General features: G+C 41.3%; 1 protein-coding gene across 1 annotated transcript in view; it reads left to right on the forward strand.

Moving 5' to 3' along the window:
* Positions 1-3,178: 3,178 nt before the first annotated feature.
* LOC145398705 (putative glutamate receptor) overlaps positions 3,179-23,553 on the forward strand; it is an 88,541-nt gene continuing 68,166 nt past the window's right edge. Inside the window, exons 1-4 of the mRNA XM_080271507.1 lie at positions 3,179-3,250; positions 8,575-8,703; positions 12,226-12,384; positions 18,195-18,285. Of these exons, the coding sequence (XP_080127633.1) occupies positions 8,699-8,703; positions 12,226-12,384; positions 18,195-18,285 (255 nt within the window). The 5' untranslated portion in view covers positions 3,179-3,250; positions 8,575-8,698. The remainder of the gene's footprint in view (positions 3,251-8,574; positions 8,704-12,225; positions 12,385-18,194; positions 18,286-23,553) is intronic.

Consider the following 23,553-nt stretch of genomic DNA (forward strand, 5'->3'; position numbering starts at 1 on the left):
ACTTAATTCCCTGAAATGTGACTAGTCAGCCTTATCTATAAGCCAGCGAGGAAGACGAAGCTGAGGTCCACTTGCACTAGCAGTTAAGAGTAACGGAAAATGGTCACTGCCATATAGGTCTGGCAACCCATCCCAGGTAAAATCTTAAACAGCATCAGCTGTAGATAAGGACAAGTCAATGGCAGTAAAAGTCCCAGTCTAGCTATGGAAATAAGTCATTTAATGGGAGTTTTAAATTCCCAACTCCTCTTCTTCCACTAAAGAGGCCAGTATAACACCCCGACGGTTGGTTTCACTGTTACCCCATAGTGAATGGTGACCATTCATATCTCCTAATAACAGAAAGGGAGAAGAAAGGCTATGAATGAGGCATCACATCCCACCCACGTTACAGGATGGTTTGGCGAATGAGTTTGGAAGGGTACAAGACAATAAATTTAAAAGTGAATGTAAAGGAGAGTAAAGTTGTGGTCTTCGAAAGAAATGAAGTCACTGAATGCACAGTTTTTTATGCAAGGAAGAAGGAACAAAAGGCCAGAAGCCTGCAAGATTGTTCCCTCCAAGTAAAAACTAAAACAAGATAAGAGGGAGCCGTATCCAAGATCAGTTAATTTCGAGACACTTGGACACACTACGTTTGAATGACGGGCAGTAGGAAATACGGAAAGAGGGAGACAGTCCCTGAGTTGACCAGTTGCATGCATGAAGGACTGGAGGTAACGGTTAGCTTTTGCATTAGAGAGTTGGATAGAAAATGGATGAGACCTTGCTGCTAGATGGTTGCTACACACCCTCCGTGATGATGGAGGGATGCAACAAGACAGTTCAGAGGAGAAATGGCCATTGAAGTAACGATAGTAAAGAGACAAAGATGCAAGAGAGCAGCGAAGAGGCAGAAGCTGAAAGGAGCCAGTAAGAGGCGGAGAGTTAATGAGACGAAAAGCCTTTGACTCCACCTTGTTGAGAGGAGCTATCTGTGGGGAGCCTTCCCACACGTGAGAATTGGACTCTAAACAGGAATGAAAAAAACTGTGTAGGAAGTTAACAACCGTGCAGCGGTTAAGAAGACACGGAGTCGGCGGAGCACATCTAATCTCTTGGAAGGAGATTTTACAAGAGAGGTAATATGATTTTTCCAAGATAAATCCCGAGAGAATGAAACCTCAAGTATGTTCAAAGATGGTGCAGGATAGAGTTGCATGTTGTTAAAAATTAGAGGATACTCCTGCGGAAGATTTTGTTTGGTTGAAGGATGCAAGAACTGAGTTTTTGAAGCATTAAATAGAACAAGATTATTTTTACCCCAATTGGAGATATGAGCCAAGTCAGACATTAGGTGCTGAGATGAGCACATAGAGAAGTGAATGGAAAGGTGAAGGGAGGAGTCATATGAGTGGATACGGTTAGATGTAGAGCTTAGAAAGTCACTGATGAATAGGAGGAAGAGAGTTGGTGACAGGACAGAGTCTTGTGGAACACCACTACTGATGGCTCTATGAAACAAACATTGGCCATCTATAACAACAACTATAGAAAGACCAGAAAGGAAGCTAGAGATGAAGGCGCAAATAGAAGGATAGAAACCGTTAAGAGGGCAAGTTTGGATATTAAAAATTTCTGCATGACTCGGTCGACAGCCTTTGAGATGTCAAGTGCAATGGCAAAGCTTTCGCCAGAGAGACGAAAGAAAGATGACTAGGAGTCTGAAAGACAGGTTAGAAGATCATCAGTGGAGCGACCCTGTCGGAACCCATACCAAAGATCAGCAAAGACGCTTGTGGAAGGAAAAATGCTTTAATTTTTTATGTGTTAGGAATAGATTCAAAAACTTACAGAGACACAGGATGTTAAAGCAATTGAGCGATGGTAAGTGGGCTGGGAATGGTCACTCTTCATTGGGACAGGGTGAATGAGAACAAACTTTGAGGCAGAAAGAAATGTACAAGTTGGAAGACAAAGGTGAAAGAGTTTACCTAGGCAGTGTGGCTGGATAGTGACGAAATGGAAACCTTGAGTGTATTTAAGTTCTTGGGAAGTGTGATGAGTGAGAATGGAAGTTTGGAGGATTAAGTGCTTGAAATGGTACAGCAGGGAATAAACGTTTCTTATTCCCTGACAGCAGTAAGTGAGCATGGAAGCAAAAAAACGCACTCCATGACAATATTGTGATCTGCACTCTAACGAACAGAAGCGAAGCTGGGTCCTGGTTGGAAGGAGACAAGTCAAGGGTGACAGCTTTGGAAATGAGTTATCTGAGAGGAGCATAATGAGTTACATGGAAAGACAGACTGGCAAATGCAGGGAAGGGACGTTGTGTTGTCGATGTGGATATGACAGAAAGCGTTAGGAGAAATATATTTGGGTGGCTTGGCCATATGGAAAGGATGGTGAGAGACTAACTAGGAGTGTATGGAAGTGACGTGGGGGGACGAAGGAGGAGGAGACCGAAGATGGGATGGAGGGATTGAGTAGAGAGGTATATGAGAGAGGAGGTGTAAGTTGGAGGGAGGGCAGCAAATTGGATAGGACAGGGCGACCTGGTGGAGATTTGTTTCTGGTCACCTCTTACGGATTAAGGCGTCTGGCTTCAAATAGATGGACAGATTGACAGACCTTTTTGCCAACACTTTTTAACTCCCTCCTCGTCTTTCACCATTAACTTAAGCCCGTCATTCCTTCTAAAACCCAAAATTTCAAACGATACCAGCCCTCTATGACGTGCTGGCAGAAAGGGCACAATAGAGCAATGGTAGTTGGGTCAGCTTTACCGACTGTGACTGTATAATGCTTAGTTCTTCTGCAAGTGGCATGAAGACATTTTAAACACAATGGTTACCAAGTTCAATTGTTTAAGAAGTCGAAGTGAAAACTTAAAGTTTTGAAATACACTTGAAAACTTATGCACGTACAGTGTAAAACTTGGTAGATATAAAACAGAAAATTAACAACCAATAAAAACAACGTGATATCAGAACCTCTGAACAACTTCCTTAATAAAATGGTGTCATTTACAGCTGAGAGAGGTGGTTTGGTGCATGACTGTGGTGGTGGTGAGTGACGATCCAGACTTCCTGTCCACTTTTGCCGAGTCTTCCTTCAAAACTCATCTCCTGATAATTCAGACAACGAGGCTGCTTGCCTTCACTCGCCTCCCTCTCCACCGCCTCCACGCCCTTCATCACCTTCACAAGACATTCTCTCGCACTGACTCACTCATCGCCATTATCAACGATGATCTGACAAAATTCAGGTAATCTTTTAACCCGATATCAACCCCTCTACTACAGGGACTTTCTCACCTGGGTGCCCTATTTGAAGATTTTTTTTTTTATTTGTCTCTCAGAAACCACCATTAACCTTCAGAAATGTCGAGTAAGTCGCACTGATTAAAAAACTATATCGTCATTCCTCGCACAGGAATTTTCCAGGTGTTTCGATACTTTTAGCACTTCTTACTAGATTAGCTGAAACTGCTATTTCACGCAAGTTGTATTAATTTTGTTTAATCTACACTCCTAAATTCTCAGTCATTGTATGCTGTATACTGTGTAAGTTTTACAGCCGGCCATACCGGAGCCCCCAGGAGGATTAAAATTGGGGTACAGGGGTAACTTAGCATGGAGAAGAATATAGACGTTGTGGCATTGGCCTCTGAGGCCATTTTGAGGCCACTACTGTTATGGCCCCGAGGCCAGAATGGCCAGGAGTGCCCTTCGGGGGCCGAATTTGTGGTTAACCAATGAGGCAATTTTCAAAATTATCTTTAGACCTTTCTGTTTTCCATTTTTTTTTTTTTTTTTTTCTGACGCAATAGCTTGAGCAAGTGTGTCCATGTTCACGTGGTGACAACGATTCCCGAGGTCGACCATTTCCGGTGAGAGCAGCGTGGCATCAGAGAGCATGCGCACGAGAGAGAGAGAGACCACAGCTGCTCCCACACAGTAATTTTGCACCAAATTGTGCACACTCCTGTGGATGCGCCACACTAGTCACGTTGATTTTTTTTTTTTTTTTTTTTTTTTTTTTTTGAAGAGGGTTAAAGAGTGTCACCCCTTCTTCAACAAATGTCCGCTGCCCAGCGTCACCAGGCGTGTCGTCACCGTGGCAGCCAACAGCCACGCCGCTATCTTGACATTCCTCTCTCTAATGATGGCTGCCACACCGTAAATCAACTGGTCCCCTGCCGGCTCAGGACATCCAACGTCTGAGCTTCATACCTATTCTAATTATTATTATTGTTATTATTATTATTATTTTTTATTTTTTTTTTACATTTTATGACGACTTACTTATTGTATTGACTAAAGGGTGAAACGATAGAAGTCTGACATTGCCAGTATAAAGAAAGTGGAATAGGTAAGTGTTTCAGGAATAAATGCGAGCGAAATGGAGTGTATGAAAAATCACTGTAGAACGCAGCGGGCGAAATTCCAAGAATACGCATAATGAAAACGCTTTAGGAGTTACCAGAATTGTAGTCGCATCAGAGAGTGTGTGCGTGAGACACAGAGAGAGGGGAGCCTGCGGCCAATTAGCTACCATTCGTAACTGAGCCACTGGAGCTGGCTATCTTTGTGTGATGTGTATTGAGCACCAAAGCAGTGCATGCCAACAACTTATCAGTTCATGGTGCATTACAAACACTCAGAACAGCTTGCTACGGCAAGCCTGTGTTTTGAACACCAAAGTCCTAAAAAAACAAAAACAAACAACAGCTTGCTATCACAGAACTTTTTTGGATTTGTGGCTAATGTCTACGCCAAGGGGATTTCCTTGACCCTACGTTACTCCTGTGGAGTGTTTTGGCACCCCCATTTTTTTTTTAAAGCTCATGTTTACTAGGTGGCAACTTGATTAAATTTTCTCTCCGTTCCAGTACTTGCCTGATTCAGTAAGGGGAAGGAGCACGTGGAGTTGCGCGGTCCTGCCTGTGCTGTAGTGAGAGGCACACACACTTTTTTCCTCCATGGGGTGTCCAGTCACCCGACCAGACTAACCAAGGTATATTATCACGATTTATGAAATGTTTTTCATTTCAATGGAGAATGAATTTATGTAGATTTGTTATGGAGAATATATATCAGTCCTCTCTCTAATATATGTTTACAATGAATTGCTGCTCTCAGTGTATTTTATTACTCATTCAGTCATATAATTATGAGTTTAGCTAAGACGATAATGCATAATTTCATATATTTGTTTTATGGAAACTTTCTGATTGATAAATATTATCCATCTTTTCACACACAAGATGGATGAAGCCGAGAGGCTAAGGATTCAAAAGATGTTGGAGGAGGCGGTTGTAAGCAGATCAGAAGATGATGAAGATGTAGAAGAGGATGAGTATGTTCCTGCCTCCGACACTGAAGGTGAAGATGATGTCGCAGAGGAGGATGAGCATGTTCCTGACTCCGACTGTTATGAATCAAAGCCAGATGATCTACCAGAGGAGCCCCAAAAGAAAATGCAAAGAAGTGAAGAATGGATGGGAAAAGACAAAACAACATGGTTGAGGAAGAATGCTCCTAATTTACCAATACTCACAATGTTATCAAATTTAGAGCAGGGCCAGAAGGACCAGCCCTAAATTCCCATTCACCTACAGACCTCTGGGCACTCTTTATCACTCCAGAAATAATTGATTTATTTGTCAATTATACTAACTTGACAATCAGTGAGAAGAAAAAGAAGTATGCTGAACCCTACAGAACACGAGACACTGACATAGTTGAAATGAAAGCATTTCTTGGCCTACTTTTGTTAGCTGGTACTTATCACGCCAACAGGCTACACCTTGCTGATATATGGAAATCTGATGGTACTGGCATAGAGATACTCAAGCTGACTATGTCATTGAATCCCTTTCGCTTTCTGTTGTGTTGCTTAACATATGACGATAAGGCAACACGCGAGGCAAGAAAGAGGGTGGATAAGCTTGCCCCAATCAGACAAATATATGAGATGTCTGTAGAAAATTGTAAAAAGAGCTACACTCCATCAGAAACTGTGACTATAGATGAAATGGTTGTAGTCTTTAGGGGCCATTGTTCCTTCAGGCAATATATCCCCAGCAAACCAGCCAAGTTTGGCATCAAGCTATATGCACTGTCTGATGCCAAAACTTTCTATGTATCTAACATGGAATACAGCCAGATGGGCCATACAAGGCTGACAAGAAATACAGTTCACTTCAGGCCGTGGTCACAAGGCTTATCTCTGAGGTCTCCGGATCTGGCAGAAATATAACATTTGACAATTGGTATATTACCTTTCCACTAGTCGTATCACTACTTCACGACTACAAACTGACTGCCGTGGGGACACTCCGAAAGAACAGACGTGAGATTCCCCAGCAGTTCTTGGTGACAAAGGGTAGACCTTCTTGTGATGGTATGTTTGAATTTAGAGAGAACCTTACATTAGTATCATACATACCAAAGAGGAAGAGTAAGAACAAGAAGAAAAATGTTTTACTTGTGAGCAACATGCACCATGATGACAATATAGACCCAAGAACTGGTGATGATAAGAAGCCTGAAATCATCACTTTCTACAATTCAACCAAAGGAGGGGTTGATGTGGTCGACATGATGGTAGGGAAGTATGACACCTCCAGAAACAGCCGTCGTTGGCCCCTAACCGTGTTCTTCGCTCTCCTCAACATCTCCACAGCAAATTTGCATGTCCTATATGCTCACAACCCACAGAATAAGCTGAGGCGCAGTAAATTCATCAGCAAGGTATGTCTGGTGTTTATGGTGGAGAGTCTAAAGAGAAGACTGCAGACCATGCATCTCCAAAGAGATCTCAGAGCAGGAATTAGAAGACTGTTGCCAGCAGCTGTTGGATCTTCAACAACCCCCCCAGCCACAGTCATCACAGAGGACAAAGCGGTGTGCATTTTGTGCCAGGTCACAGGACCGAAAGGTGAAAACACTGTGTAGCACTTGTGGTAAATATGTTTGCAGTGATCACAGCAAGGGTGATTGTGAGTTGCACGGAGTGTTAAGATACACTATCAGGTGGTGAATCAGAGTGATCGGAAATGGTGAGGATGTTGGGCAAAACCCATGTCTCATCCATGACTTTGTAATGAGCTCAAACAGATTTTTCCTGTATTTTATTTTTGTTGGAACATTCTATGGCGATTCTTGATGAGTGGTACATTTCCCTAGTATTGTATTGGTGTGCTTTAGATAAAATATACAGCATATGTTTACGTAACAAATTAATGTTAATTTTCATTACACTGACATATATGTTTAGTTATAATTGTGATTTAGATCATATTGTCAAACAGATTGGATTGGATTTTATTTTCCCATATTGTTTATCATAATACTGAATAAAAGAAAAACATGAAATGTATTATCCTGTGGCTGTTTACCTAATAAAAGTGTTTTGAATCAATATGTTGTTTTCTTTTTTACAATTTTTATAATTTATTGTATTTTATTATTTTATATTAATAAACATCAGCTACAAGGCATTCAATCTGTTCATTAGTGATTGTAGAGATATGCCGAAGCGGCAGTATGAATATATATAACATGCTGGTAACACTACATGTATTTTTGTATTGGGGTGTTGTAATACCCCACCTAACCAACCGTGTTTGAAAACCCCACCGGACTAGCGAAAGGTTAAAAACGACCCCAGGAAGACGCCCCATGGGCGAGGATGGAAGTCTTCCTGACTCTCAGGAAGTAACTATTGTAAATGCGCAATAATTGAGTAATAATCATAGGAACACTGATAAAGCTTCAACTATCATAATTTCATATGTAGCGGGATGGTGTGAACTGTGTAAGTTACATGCATGCGTTTGTGGAATGAAGGTGCTTTATTAAAGAAAGATGAATAATAAAGAGTAATGGAAGACTGCTAAAGCATAAAAAAAAAAAGAGGTGTATATCACGTCAAGTTCAATCTTAATTCGATGAAAGTTGTACTGATCACTGCGGCTACATCTGGTTCTACTTTAGGTGAAGAGAAGGACAGGTTTGGGGATCAACTAGGTGGAATGATCACCCAAAAGTTACAGGATATTGTGATAGTGTACTTAAATGAGGAAGTGCACAATGGCCCTGTGAAAATAATGGAATAAGCTGTTCTGAAGTGGAAGGCAAGACGGACAACGAACATTGACTGAAGGCTGTTTAATAGGATTAATTGTTAGAATATTTTAAGCACAAAGAACTACACAAGTATACGTGATATTGTGAGACTGGTAAGAATGATCAAAGGTGCCTGACTGATTACATAGAGAAAAATATTTTTGGAAGTGCTGTTGACATTAGAGTGGGGAATGTTCTATGCTGATGTTTGCCTGTTCATGTGATTTTTCTGTGCGTGGTAAAACCGAGAAGTGTGTGGTGATGAAGGAAAAAGGTAGTAGCCTACTCTGAGAGAATAAGAGTGAAGAAGCTAAATAAGAAACCAATATGTATCATCATTATCAACAACATCATTACTGTCGCCTTTGCTGCTATTTTTTGCTGCTGTTGCTGTTATTATTAATGTAAGTAGTCTTCATTTTATTTCTCAAGGCGTTACTTTTGTTGATGTTTTCAGAGTGCAGCTGTACTCGTCGTTGCCGTACAGTGATTCATCTACTCTGCCACAACGAGTGGCCACCTGGACTGCTGACAGAGGCCTGGTTCTTGCCCCCACCACCCATCTCTTCCCTTCAAAGTTTATGAAGTAAGTGATTTATCCCCAGGTTTGTCAAGTAAATGATGTATACCTGTAGAAAGAGAAAATTTACCTATCCAATGCAATATTCAACCCACATGAAGAATTACTTTACTTACAAAACTCTGTTTTACCAGTTAAATTTTACCTGCACAAAAAAATAGTTAACCTATTACTGTTGAGTAATAATTTACTTACACAATCATGTAGTTACACAGAGCAACAATTTACTTTACAAAGCATTATACTCCCCGTCTATCTATTGCCAGACGCCTTAATCCAGAGACTGCTGGCCACAAACAAATCGCCCTCTACGTCACCCTGTCCATTGCCATTTACCTAACCTCCGTCCAACTTCCCCCTGTCTGATATATATCTTCATTTAATCCTCCAATCTCATCTTTGGTCACCCGTTCCATGGCCAATCTCTCATTCTCCATACTCTCTCCATGACCAAACAAATATTTTTTGCAGACAATAGAAACAGAGCAGCATGGCACCAGATCGTGAACACGGCTGTGATTCGGCACCAGACTGTAAACGATTAGCCTTCAATTGATATACGATTAGCCTTCAATTGATATACGATTAGATTTCACTGATATACGGTTAAGCCTCAGGTAATATACGATGACGAGTCAACATGTGTGCCATTATGCCTCAACTGATTCGATTAGGGCTCGACTAATATACGATTAGACTACAATTGATATGCAATTAGGCATCAAATGATATACCACTCAACATCAACTGATGTATAATGGGGCTTCAACTGATACACGATTAGGCATCAGCTGATTTACTATTAGGCATTGACTCATATCTGATTAGGCTTAAACTGTTATACAATTATGCATCAACTGATTTATGAGTAGGCTTCAACTGATGTATGATTAGGTTTCAACTGATATACGATTAAGCTTCAACTTAACTGAAAATAATTTTATTTTAATCATATAAGCTTCAGCTGCAGTACGATTAAGATTAAATGATAAACGATTAGGCTTTAGCTGATGTACGGTTAGACTTCAGTCATTTATATGACAAGAATTTTCCTCTTGTAAGTCAATGGGTGTTTTCCACACTGGTACAAAAAAAAAAAATGGAAGAGGTACCCGGTGTTGCCTGGGTAAAACCCTATGATCGTGCATTGAGTGGGACCCTGGATGGCCACTCCTTGCGAGGGAAGACCCTCGGGTTCCCATCTTATCCTTGGGCCCATTTCCCCAGAGTTATATTCTCCATGGACCTGTTTCTACCATGGACGTATTTTGTCACTACCCACCCACCCACCCACCAACACTGCCCACTCATCCCACCAATCAGTTTACCTACCCATCAGACCCTCTGTTGCTAATAATATGATTGGAGAAGAAATTCAGCGGTATTTGGCAGCCATCTTTCCACCACGCTGACTTGAGTATTTCCGATTAACTATAATCTTGGCCATCAGAGGAGCCACTTGAGCTTATGTAATGCACACTTTTAAAGAGTCTAAATTCATTGTAAGAAGTTACACCTGTCAGAGCTGATATAAGTGTTCTACATGTATCCCCCTTGATTTCCATAGAGGACAGACAGACTGGCAGACAAACTCTCTCTCTCTCTCTCTCTCTCTCTCTCTCTCTCTGCAGAGATATGAAACTCCACAGATATGCCCAGACGTGTATTACTTAACATTTTGGGTAACTGGAGGCCCATTGCACCCATTTTATTTTTGCGCATTCTTTAAGTTAGTGCATTTTAGGTACATTGATTCAAAAATTGCTGTGCTATAATGATCAGTTGTGGTTAATTAGAGGTTACAAACAAACAGATAAACAGAATGGGAATTTTAGTAGTATATACTGTAGATACGGCCGTGTACCACCCTCGAATTCTAGAGCACAGAATAAAATATAAATCAGAAATAGAGAGGATAATACTTGGACACTTTTATCTATACTATTGCTGATTTCCATTCTGTGTACCATTGTTGCACCTTTTCTTATCCAGGAAAGTCTAGGTTAGGCTAGGCTTGTTTTCTTAGAACTAGGTTAGGTTAGCTTATTAGTCAGCTAGGTTAATCTGTTAAGTTTGGGCAGGGTAGGTCACGTTAGGTTAAAAAAATAAGTTACCATGACCTTCTGCAGTATATACAGGGTGTCCTAGGAAATGTCTGTCAAATTTCTTTTTCTTCTAGGGATAATTTCTAGTAGAAAATGCTGTATCAATACGGACTGAATTCTCAACCGATATGAGGGTACAATTATTATTAACAACCCATATCGGTGGAATGGTCTCTATGATTATTAACCCATAAGGTTATCAGTCAAAGAAGTTTCGTATCATTAACTCTCGTTCTCTTACTGACTCCTTTCAACTTCTGTCCCTTTGCTGCACTGTTGCATATTTATCTCATTTCTGTCGTTACTTCAGTGGTCTCAGCTCCTCTGAACTTTCTGCGTGCATCTTTTCACCACTACGACGGGTCAGTAGCACCATCTAGCAGGAAACTCACCCCTTTTCTGTCTCGTTTTCTTATGCACAAGCTAACCAATACTCCCAGTCCTTCATGTAACAGGTCAGTTCTGTACATGTCTGCCTATGACCTCCAGTCTTTTAAACGCAGTATGTCCAAGGATCTTGAAATGGACGTTTGTCGAATTTAGCTCTTTTTTTCTCTTTTTCAAAGGAAACACTTTTGTGGGCTTCTAGTCATTGACGTCTCTTTCCTCAGAAAAAAAAAAAAAAAAAAAAGCTTCATTATGGTCGCAAAATGGACTTATGTTGATATAGCATTTTTTACTCAAACTCACCCCTAAAATGTCTTCCTGAAGTTTGGCAGACATTTCTTGGGACACCCTGTATAATGACCTCTTTTAAGATATAGTGCCTATGAGCTAAACGTTAAGTGCTTGTAAGTGAGGACAGTTTCTAATGTGCAGATTATGTCTTTGGAATTATCAGTATTAGATATGCCTTTTTTTTTCAGAGGATTCGTTTGTTCATTGTCTCTGGAAAAGTGTCTTAAATTTCAATCCACATAACTTCGACATTTCCTTTATGTCCTTCGTGGTCACTGGACTTTGTGAAGTGTGAAAAAAATAGTGTAGGGTAGATGAATTGTGTGTAAACAGTTAGTGACAGGGATTCACTCAGTCTAAGATTGTTAAAGGTGACCCTACCCAAGCTTATAGACACAGTCTACATCCAAGTAGTATTTCCTATTCGTTCTCATACAGGTGAGTTAATCAATTTGCTCTAACTTGGCCTAAAATTTCCATCTCTCCATTTTGACTGTCGAGTTGTACCAAGATGTTATCATTTAGGTATGGCACTTGTCACGAAGAAGTGGTATGGAAAGGATGCAGAGCTATAGTTTGGTCTTACATTGCCACTGGACTACGTGGAATAAGCTGAAAAGTGTCGAAGATCTGGCCCAAGTTAATGTAAACGATGAACAAGAATATGCTCTCTAAATTTTGATTCTATTATACCATTAAGCACTAAAATCCAACTGGGAAAGCTAAAGATGCCATTCAATCTTAGGTTCCCTCATCGGCCTCATCTGGTGGCATCACAAGAAGAGTTTCCGACACAAGTAGCAGTGATGGTGGACGACCCCACAGCGCCGGGGGGTAAGCGGCTCACCTTTACGGGACCCATACATAATGTTGTGGACTTCCTTGCAAAAAGGATTAATTTCACGTACGTCGCACTGGTAGTCTAGTTTAACCCACTGAGTCCAGGAATTATGTTATTTCCTCTGTCAAGAAGGTTATGTTTTTCCTGCCATTGGATTATTTGTCTGTTTGTCTGTTAGCAGCATCACTCAAAAAATTAGGAATGTATTATGATGATTTTTTTTTTGGGGGGGTAGGGTATGGCCCAAGGAACAAGCCATTAGATTTTGATGGTGAAACGGGTATCATTAGGATCCAGGAATTTTTTTGTTTGTTTGTCCACACAATAACTCCAAAAGTACTCAATGAATTTCAGTAAAAATTCTTGGACGAGTGGGCCTTGGACAAAGAAAGAATTAAGTACATTTTGGGGCGAATCCGGATCCTGCAATGCCATTGGTGAAGGTATGCGTTCTCTGAATGCTTTCTAGTTCTCTATGTACTTTTGTCCTCTACTGACGATTATATTCAGCTTGGGATAGACGTTTTAAACTAAAAGTGTTAGATCTACCTTTAAGAAGCCTGTTCAGCTGTCTAAGGCAACTGACAGCAAACCTTTTTCTGTATCCTCTTACTTTCTCTATACTCATTTCAAAGCCAAAGGTGGCTGTTGTGTATATATACGAAACAACTTATCTTGCTCTCGTGTTCCTGAACTCGATTCTTCTGAATTCTCTACATTCTGCCTTCGGCTTTCCTGTCATTCTCTGACTTAATATATTTGTGATGTTTACTTATCTTCTAATTCTACTAACTATCAAATATTCTTTAACTACCTTACTTCTACCATGGAACACATTCTATCCATTTCTACTTTCTCTGAAATCTCCATTCTTGGAGATTTCAATGTTCACCACCACCTTTGGCTCTCCTCTCCTTTCACTGATCCACCTGGTGAACAAGCCTACACTTTTTCTGTCCTTAATGACCTAGAGCAGCTTGTACAGCACCCTACCCATATTCCTGACCACCTTGGAGAGAGCTCCAACACACTTGACCTCTTCCTTACAACTAATCCTTCTGCTTACACTGTTAATCTTTTCTCTCCGTTGGGCTCCTCCAATCACAACCTTATCACTTTAACCTGTCCTATCGCTCCGGTACGGCCTGCGGACCCTCCAAAGAAACGTTGTCTGTGGGTGGCACTTTGGAGCAGCGGATTGGGAGACCCTCAGGCGGTACTTTTTTTATTTTCCCTGGAATAATTATTGCTCCCATTGCCAGGAGCCATCTGGGTGTGCCTTGCTCATTACGGAGGCATATCCTTTGAGTAATGCATGAAAGCCTTGGTTTAATTATGCTTGATCTAATGTCCACAACAAGGAGAGGGTGTATAAAAGGTACCGGAGCCAACTCACCCATGAATCACATCTTTTATACGTTTCTGCCCGGAATTGTGCTAAGTCTGTTCTTCGCTCTGGTAAAAATAATTTCATCCATACTAAATGCTCTCAACTCTCTAACTCGAATTCTTTCCACTCCTTCTGGCACCTTGCCAAAAACCTTTCTAACAACTTTACCTCATCATCCTTCCCTCCTCTTTTCTACTCTGATGGTTCTGTAGCTATTTTTTCTACTGCTAAAGCAGATCTCTTTGCTCAGACTTTCTCCTCCAATTCCACCTTAGACGATTCCGGTGCTGTTCCTCCATCACTTCCCCCCCTCTGACTTCCTCATGGCTAACATTAAAATTTCTTCAGCTGATGTATTTTCTGCCATCACAAGCCTCAATACTAATAAGGCATATGGGCCTGATGGAGTCCCTCCTGTTGTTCTCAAGAACTTTGCTTCTGTGCTTACACCCTGCCTAGGCAAACTCTTTCGCCTTTGTTTATCAACTTGTACCTTTCAGTCTTGCTGGAAGTTTGCTCTCATTCAGCCAGTCCCAAAGAAGGGTGACCATTCCCAACCCTCTAACTATCGTCCAATTGCTTTAACATCCTGTACTCAAAAGTTTTCGAGTCTGTTCTTAATAGAAAAATTTTAAAGCATCTTTCCTATCACAACCTTCTTTCTGATCGTCAGTATGGGTTCTGTCCGGGACGCTCCACTGGCGATCTTCTCACCCGCCTTTCAGACTCAAGGTCATCCTCCTTTCGGGACTTTGGCAAAACCTTTGCCATTGCACTTGACATCTCAAAGGCTTTCGATCGAGTCTGGCATAAATCTTTAATTTCCAAACTGCCCTCTTACGGTTTCTATCCCTCTATCTGTGTCTTCATCTCTAGCTTCCTTTCTGGTCGTTCTATAGCCGCTGTTGTAGACGGCCATCGTTCTTCTCCTAGATCTTATAACAGTGGTGTTCCTCAGGGCTCTGTCCTATCACCAACTCACTTCCTTATATTAATCAACTACCTTCTAAGCTGTACATCTAACCCTATCCATTCATACACTGATGACTCCACCCTTCACCTTTCCATTCGATTCCCACAACGTCCATCTCAGCTGTTACTTCAACAAACAAGGGATGAGGCTATGGCACACCTAATGTCTGACTTGGCTCGTATCTCTGACTGGGGTAAAAATAATCTGGTTGTTTTTAATGCATCAAAGACTCAGTTTTTGCACCTATCAACTCGACAAAAGCTTCCACAGGTATACCCACTAACGTTTAATAATATTCAGCTTAATCCTGCATCATCCTTGAACATGCTTGGGGTTTCATTTACTCGGGACTTATCTTGGAAAGATCATATTACATCTCTTGTAAAATCTGATTCCAAGAGATTGGGTGTGCTAAGCCGACTCCATTCCTTCTTTACCCCTGCACAATTGTTGACTCTATACAGGGGTTATATCTGCCCCTGCGTGGATACAACTCTCATGTGTGGGGAGGCTCCCCACATACAGCTCTTCTCAATAGGGTGGAGTCAAAGGCTTTTCGTCTCATTAACTCTCCTCCTCTTACTGACTGCCTTCAACCTCTATCTCTTCGCTGCACTGTTGCATCTTTATCTCTTTTCTATCGCTACTTCAATGGTCACTGTTCCTCTGAACTGTCTGTATGCATTCCTCCACCTCTACAACGGGCGTGTAGCACCCATCTAGCAGGGAACTTTCACCCCTTTTCTATCCAACTCTCTAATGCAAGAGTTAACCGTTACTCCCAGTCCCACATTTATGCAACAGATCAACTCTGGAACTGTCTCCCTCTCTCTGTATTTCCTGCTTCCTATGGTCTCCAGTCTTTCAAACGCAGTGTGACCAGGCATCTCGAAATGAATGAATCTTGAATTTGGCTCTCTCTTGTATTTTGTTTTTCTTTTGGAAGGAACAGTTTTGCGGGCTCGTTGCCTTTGGTTCCTTCTTCTTCACATAAAAAAAAGTTGACTTTCTTTACTTGTATAAAATTATGAGATTGCAGCAAGGAAAAAAAAAAACTAAATAAAGGTGTCACCCGGATTCAAGGCAATCTAGAGAATTTAGGAATGGATTAATCTGTGTTTCTGATCTTTTGTCTCCTGAAAGTAGGAAACATTTACGGATATAGCTACATTTCCATTAATGTATACAGGATTTACAGTTCTGCCATAAATTGTCATTTTATATTATTATTCTTTTGCAGTCTGAACCATACCCTTTACAAACATAACATTGTCGTACCTAGATACGTTCCAAAAATATAATGAATGAACTACACAGAATTTTTAAAATAGTTATCTAAAGTCCGACCTTTTAGCCTATTCTGATCATATGATGGGGCAATGGCAAGTTGACAATAAATAAATAAATGTGATCGAACACCGGCTGGGAGAGGAAACAGTTTGGGAATTCGAGGTAATGGGTCATTCTCATGATAGGTCCGTCATAAAAAAAAAAAAAAAAAAAAATCTATTATCGTCACTTGGAGCATCTCGAATCTTTTGACAATGTGACGTGTAGACTACCATTTTGTCCAGATATACGAGCCACACCTTCCCTTTGACGACTGAGAGGAAATAATCCATGAAATGCAACACAGCCAGAGGGTCATATGTTATCCCTAAAGGGAAAACATTCAGCCGATAGGGTTTTTAACTTTCATTTGTAATCCTCCTCACTGAAAGTCAATGACTGAAAACCGGTTCACCTCAAACACTGTCTCTATGTAGCCAAATCATAAGGCAGAAGTTTAGTGCATCCTTGATAGTGCCAGTCATGCCTGTTGTACACGATCAGTAGATGGATGACAAGGGAAAACATAAGGGCTCATGATTACTTGTGTTAAGCAGCTCCTGAACTTGCCCCTTCCCCCCCTCTCTCTCTGTCTCTCTCTCTCTCCTCCATGCTTCTTGGTGAACTGGTGGTCCTCTGGTGTTGATGTAATATATTGACCACATGTGACCACATCATTCCCACCGTTACCTGCGTTCAATACCTCCTAAGGAAAATAAGGGTGAAATTGTTTAGTTTTTAACGCTTTGGAGGCACATCTCCTTAGACTAATAGCCTTCACTATACCACACTGAACAGCCATGGCGATATCACACATCCATATCCCACTCCACTACAGATATGGAACCAGTATCTCAAAGGGCGCCGGCAAACCAAGGCTGGAACCACACTTACTCTGACATGAATTGTCCACTTATGTACAGTCATAAGAAAAACTATCGTTACCCCAGGAATGTTCCATGCAAAACGAACGTTAGCTGGGCTATGTGGACAGGTCCTTGCTGTTCGCCCCTCCCCTATCTAGTGTTGCCATATCACAATCCCATTACAAGAGTTGGAGTAATGAGCAAGAATGTGCCATATGGCGGGGAAATATATAGGACGTGTTTGCGTTATCCTGTGCGCCCCGCCGGGGATTAATAATGAAACTCGGCACGTTTATTATTTTCCTACTATTCAACACTTATTTTCTACAGATTACACCAAATAAATTATTTTGAGGGGTATTAAATCTATAGGCATCGACTTTTTTTTTTTTTTTTATGATAGTCTAGCAGGGGTGCACGAGTTCATTTGTTTGCTTTAGATGGGTGGTTAAATGCTTCAGATGGATGATTCAGACGCCTAGAGGCTGTTTTGGAAGCAGGGGGTAGGTATACAAAAGATTAAAGCAATGAGACTGAATATGTATTATTTTCCTTTTACTCAGCGTTTATTATATGTTTACACTGAAATTTACTAACTTGGCTTGTATCAGCTGAAGTACTATCATAAGCCTGGCATGGGTGCACGTACTCATTGCCAGTCTGCTTGTGTGTTGCCGACTTTACATCATTGTGTTATATTTTTATTTAAATTAATGAATTCGGTGCCAGATAATAAAACTTATTGTCTCTATGCACAGAGGCTAAACGATCTAATTAGTTTTTATTACACAAATTTTAATATCTGTGTCTCACATAACCGACATTGACGGCTTTGCAGTACAAAGATTCCTGTCCCGTCATTCAACAACACATCGTCGTTTTGTCATAGTGCATTGCTCTGAAGGGTAACGATAGCTTTTCTTATGACTGTACGTTAGGAGTAACACTGGAATAAGAACACCTGGTTTCATTGTGTCACATTCTGACCTACCCATTCTCACTGTTAGACATGATGCATGTAACAATAAGAAGCATTATAGTCAGAATGTGACCCAGTGATACGAGGTGTTCTTATTCCAGCATTACTCCTAACATACATAATCAGACAATTCGCGTCAGAACAAGCCTGGTTCCTGCCTTGGTGTGGTGGCACCCAAACACCCATCTACTAGTACTCTTAAACAAGACTTGCTTCTTTCATAGAAACTTTACGGAATTATATAATTTTGTCTCCCCCATTACATATGAAACATCTTTAGATTTACTGTATGCAGTAAATTAGAGAGATCTTCCATTAACAACAAAATAACTTCAGGTACTCGTACGTGAGGCCAGATGACAGAGAGTGGGGCATGCGGTCGAAGGACGGCTCCTGGTCTGGTATGGCAGGCCAAGTATTCAGGGAGGTTAGTGTTTCAACATTTAGTATAATCATTTGGTATTATTGCCTTCAAAAGTTCCGCTCTTTCCCCTTCAGTTCAGTAACTCATAATTGTTAAGTAGTTTCGGTGAAATTGCATAAAGTCACCACAGTTTGTCTGGTTTGTTCAGCAGTTAGTTTTAATCAACAGTTAGTTTTAATTACCCTAACTAATAGTGTCATAAGTTACAGAAAGGCAAGAAGGGGATTGGAACTTTTGGAGGTAACAGTATAGTAGTCTAAAAGGCAGGATGCGGTGAAAATGATTTGTTGTTCACATTCAACTAGAATCCCTATGAGATGAAGTGCAGTATATCTAGTGTCACGAGAGATGGAGATCAGTAACCCACATTTAAAAAAATCTTGACTACAGTGACTGGCTTCAGGACCCTTTACCTGTCAAAGATCGTGATGTATGGAACTGATTATTACTGTTTCACACCAAATATAGACATTCAAAGTCAGCATAAAATTTCCTCCAAATTTAGTAATGTTCAACAACTCAGTAACAGTTAACACACTGTACAGTTACTGCCTATTCGCCGTGTCACAATTTCACAGTTTCTCTCTGATATATTATTGCTTCATGATGGTAGCTGAACAAGGAAAAATGTACTGAAATGAAAGACATTCAGATACCCCCCTCCCCACACACACACACAAGTAGTGGAAGCTAACACCATCTTGATCATGGCCTTCACAAAGTTCTTCACCAAACAATGTTTCAAATGAAGTGGAGGCATGAATGCCTTTTCAGGGTCAACAAAAGGTTTGTGAAGAGAGCTGAACCTTCTAGCCATATCTTTCAGTAGCACTGGCCATTCCTTTTGTGTGTAATGCTTAACGTCTGCTCGACTGTTCCATAAACAAAGAAAACACATGTGCTTTGTTTAATTTTGCTGAAGTCCTAGAAGCAAGCAGATCACCTTCAGGCCCCTACAGATGTTTCACTGATGTGTTTCGTGGTCATTAGCAGTCAACAAAGTACTCAGTTTCATAACTTTCATTCATTTCATGGGCATTCGCTTTTTTTTTTCCTTAGTGCAAGGAAGAAAGAACCAAAGGCCAACAGCCCGTAAACCGTTCCTTCATAAAAAAAAATAATAATAACAATAATAACAGTACAAAATTGAGTCAAATTCAAGATCCGTTCATTTCGAGGTGCCTGGACACACTGCATTTGAAAGACTGGAGATCATAGGAAGTAGGAAATACAGAGGGAGACAGTTCCAGAGTTGATCTGTTGCATAAATGAAGGACTGGGAGTAATGGTTAACTCTTGCATTTGAGAGTTGGACAGAAAAGAGATGAGAGTTTGTTGCTGGAGGGGTGCTACGCTCCCGTCGTAGAGGTGGAGGGATGCAAGCAGACAGTTCAGAGGAGCAGTGACCACTGAAGTAGTGATAGAAAAGAGATAAAGATGCAACAGTGCGACAAAGAGACAGAGGTTGAAGGGAGCCAGTAAGAGGAGGAGAGTTAATGACATGAAATGCCCTTAACTCCACCCTATTGAGAAGAGCTGTATGTGGGGAGCCTTCCCACACATGAGAGTTGTACTCTACTCAGGGGTGAATAAAGCCCGTGTATAAAGTCAACAACTGTACAGAGGTAAAGAAGGTACGGAGTCAGCTTAGCACACCTAGTTTCTTAGAAGCAGATTTTGGAGATGTAATATGATCTTTCCAATATAAGTCCCGCATGAATGAAACCCCAAGCATGTTCAACGATGATGCAGGATGGAGCTGGATATTATTAAACATTAGTGGGTACTCCTGTGGAAGATTCTATCAGGTTGATAGGTGTAAAAAATGAGTCTTTGATGAATTAAACGTAAAATGATATTTTCTACCCCAGTCAGAGATACGAGCCAAGTCAGACATTCGATATGCCATAGCCTCATCCCTTGCTTGTTCAAGTAACTGGTGAGATGGACGTTGCGGGAAGTGAATGGAAAGGTGAAGGGTGGAATCAACAGCCTTCGAGTGGATAGGGTTAGATGTACAGCTTAGAAGGTCATTGATGAATAAAAGGAAGAGACTCGGTGATAGGACAGAGCCCTGGGGAACACCACTGTTGATAGATCGAGGAGAAGAACGATGGCCATCAACAAAAGCGGCTATAGAACGACCAGAAAGGAAGCTATGCATCAAGGCACAGATGAAAGGATAGAAATCTTAAGAGGACAGTTTGGAAATTAAAGATTTATGCCAGACTCGATCCAAAGCCTTTGAGATGTCAAGTGCAATGGCAAAGCATTCGCCCAGGTCCCGAAAGGAGGATGACCAGGAGTCTGAAATGTAGGTGAGAAGATCGCCTGTGGAGCATCCCTGATGCAACCCATAATGACGATCAGAAAGAAGGCTGTGATAGGAAAGAGACTTAAAAATTTTTCTGTTAAGAATAGACTTGAAAGCTTTTGAGACACAGGATGTTAAATCAATTAGACGATAGTTAGGGGGTTGGGATAAAAGAATGACTGATTGATTGATTGTACTATATTCTGGCGGCACAACTGCCAGGATCATATACCACGGGAAAACAAGGTAAAAAACACGGCAAATAAAAAGTGCATATTCAAAATAAAAATATCTGTTAGTACGAATAAAATAACGAAAATAATAAAAGATTAATTTATATAATACAAATAACTTATAAAAGTAGAAGGAGGCGTACCTCCTGAAGAAAACTTCAAATATCACTAAAACCGCTAGAGGTTCCACCAAGCATCGAGGAGAGACGGTAGGGACCATCCACTCCCTTATGCTAATGGAGAAATCTATGACGTAGGTCCCCCATACTCGAACAATCGACCAGCATGAGACAGACAATAAGGGGAGCAAGGCAATCATCACAGTACGGTTGAGTCTCACCGCTCATGAGGAACCCATGCATAAGTCGTGAGTGCCCAGTGCGAAACCTAGCAAAAGCCACCTCCAATCGCCGAGACATGGAGGGGAGAAACCTTGGTACAACCACTCTCTGAAAGATTTCTTTTAGTTTATTATGAGCAACAGCATCCCGGTGTCTCTGCCAACACATACAATTTGCGTACCACAAGTAAGGTGTTACATCAGAAGCAGGAGGCAGGTAGTCTGTTGGAGGCTATTGAGAAGATGCAGCTTTAGCATTATAATGTATCTGCCCTTTCATTGCCCACCACACCAACATGTGCAGGAACCCAACAGAAGCCCACATGGCGGCCACGACGGCCAAGAAGAAAAAGCCTCTCTTAAACTGATAAAACCAATGGATGGGATGCATTAAAAGACTCCAGTGCAGACAGAGCACTATGTTAGTCACTAAAAATCGCAAAAACGGATTGGGGAAGAGTAAAAATGATTTTGAGACCATATAAAATCGCAGGAGGGATGCCTGAGAGGGAGGTGAACCCTTTTTTTTTTTAACAAAAGACCTACAAAATGTTATATGAGGGAGTAGCCAGGAACCCATCCTTGGGATCCGATGTGGACAAACTGCCAGTCTCGGAACAGAGAGGATTAACATAACAGACTGGACCCTGTACACAAAGGGCTTTGGGAAACTAAGGTGGGTGTCAAAAATAGATCATGAATCCGGAGAGACTATGACACAAGAAACTGAGAGTGGGATGTGGTGAAAAAGATTCCAACACATCATCATCAACACCTGACATCGCAAATCCAAGTGGAATACACCAGCATCCACCAACAAACTTAAAATCAAGGATGATCTGACTGCCCCAGTTGCCAGAAGTACACCAGCATGATTCATAGAATTTAACGACTGGAGATGGGCATCTGTTGCAGAGGAGTAGACCTCACACCCATATCCAAGTTTAGGAAGAATAAGGGACCTGTGCAAGAGGAGCAGGGTCTCTCGGTCAGCACCCCAAGAAGTATGAGCCAAAACCCTCAAAAGACTCAAAGCTTTTATTAAGAACCCAGGTTATTCATCTATCAAACAGAAGACCCAGAAACCACGTCTCTTCCACACAGGATATTCTCCAACCATAGACATACAAGTCCGGGTCTAGGTGAACCCCTCGAAGACAAGAAAACTGCATAACAACTGCCTTTGTTAAAGAAAAACGAAGGCGATACGCTCCCCAGCCGGAGATTCTATTAAGAGCCAGCTGGAACTTCTCTGTCAGAGATTTTTTAGATGCAGTGAAGGAAATTGAGAGGTCAATGACATATAGTAAGCCTCGTACAATGTCAGGAAGTACACTGATTATGCTGTTAATGGCCATAGCAAAGAGAGAAACACTATGGTTACTCTCCTGTGGTACTCAATCTTCCAGTGCACGGGCATTAGAAAGTAGTCAAAGCACCCCTCCCACTCAGACCCCTAAAAATGGGTTAGATAAAAACTGCTGAATAAAAATAGGCAAGCGCCCACAAAGACCAAATTCATGAAGAGAAAGTTAAATGTCATGACGCGAGACAGTGTCATATGCCTTCTCCAGATCGAAGAAGACTGTGACCAGGTGTTGGTTAGTGGAGAAAGCGTCAAAGACAGAATATTCCAAGAACAGTAGTGCATCAGAAGTAGATCACATTTTTCGAAAACCATAATGGGCAGAGGATAAGAAGTCACCTCCCCCAAAAAACCACACGAGCCTAACACTGACCATCTTTTCTAGAAATTTACATAGGCAAGACATCAGAGAAACAGGCCAATAATTCGTCGCATGTAGGTGGTCCTTACCTGGTTAGGGATAACTACAGCAACACCCCAACAAGCCAGAAACTCTCCAGAACACCAGATCTCATTACTGTAAATGGTGAAAGCAAAAACGAAAGGGATTCATCAGACAGGTGACATAAGAAGGTATAAGTAATATCATCATAACTAGGAGAGGAATCATGGCACTGCGATAGAGCCGCCTGGGGTTCAGAAAATGAAAATGGAACACTTATAGGACTCTCCCACAGAAGACACAAAACTGAGACCATGAGATTCTAGGCGTCAATACTGACAAGTGATAGGCGAATCTGCATCCTTCTGTGGCATGCTGGCAAAACGATCAACAAACAACTCTGCAACAGCAAATGGATCAGCCACAGTTCCACCAGCTGCAGATAGAACAGGAGGGGAAGGAACAGTAAATTTTCTTGAAAATTTCATTACCTGATCCAACACCTGAGTGAGGGAAGTCCCCAAACTGATGGAGGAAACATAACCTTTCCAGGATGAATGCCTGGCCTCCCTTAAAACCTGCTTCATATGACCTCATCCCTTCTGATACGCCACCAAATACTGAGGATCCCCACTG

The sequence above is a fragment of the Coenobita brevimanus genome, chromosome 46 (assembly GCF_032717465.1).
Source record: "Coenobita brevimanus isolate Jiangsu-jjx chromosome 46, ASM3271746v2, whole genome shotgun sequence".
Lineage (NCBI taxonomy): Eukaryota > Metazoa > Arthropoda > Malacostraca > Decapoda > Coenobitidae > Coenobita > Coenobita brevimanus.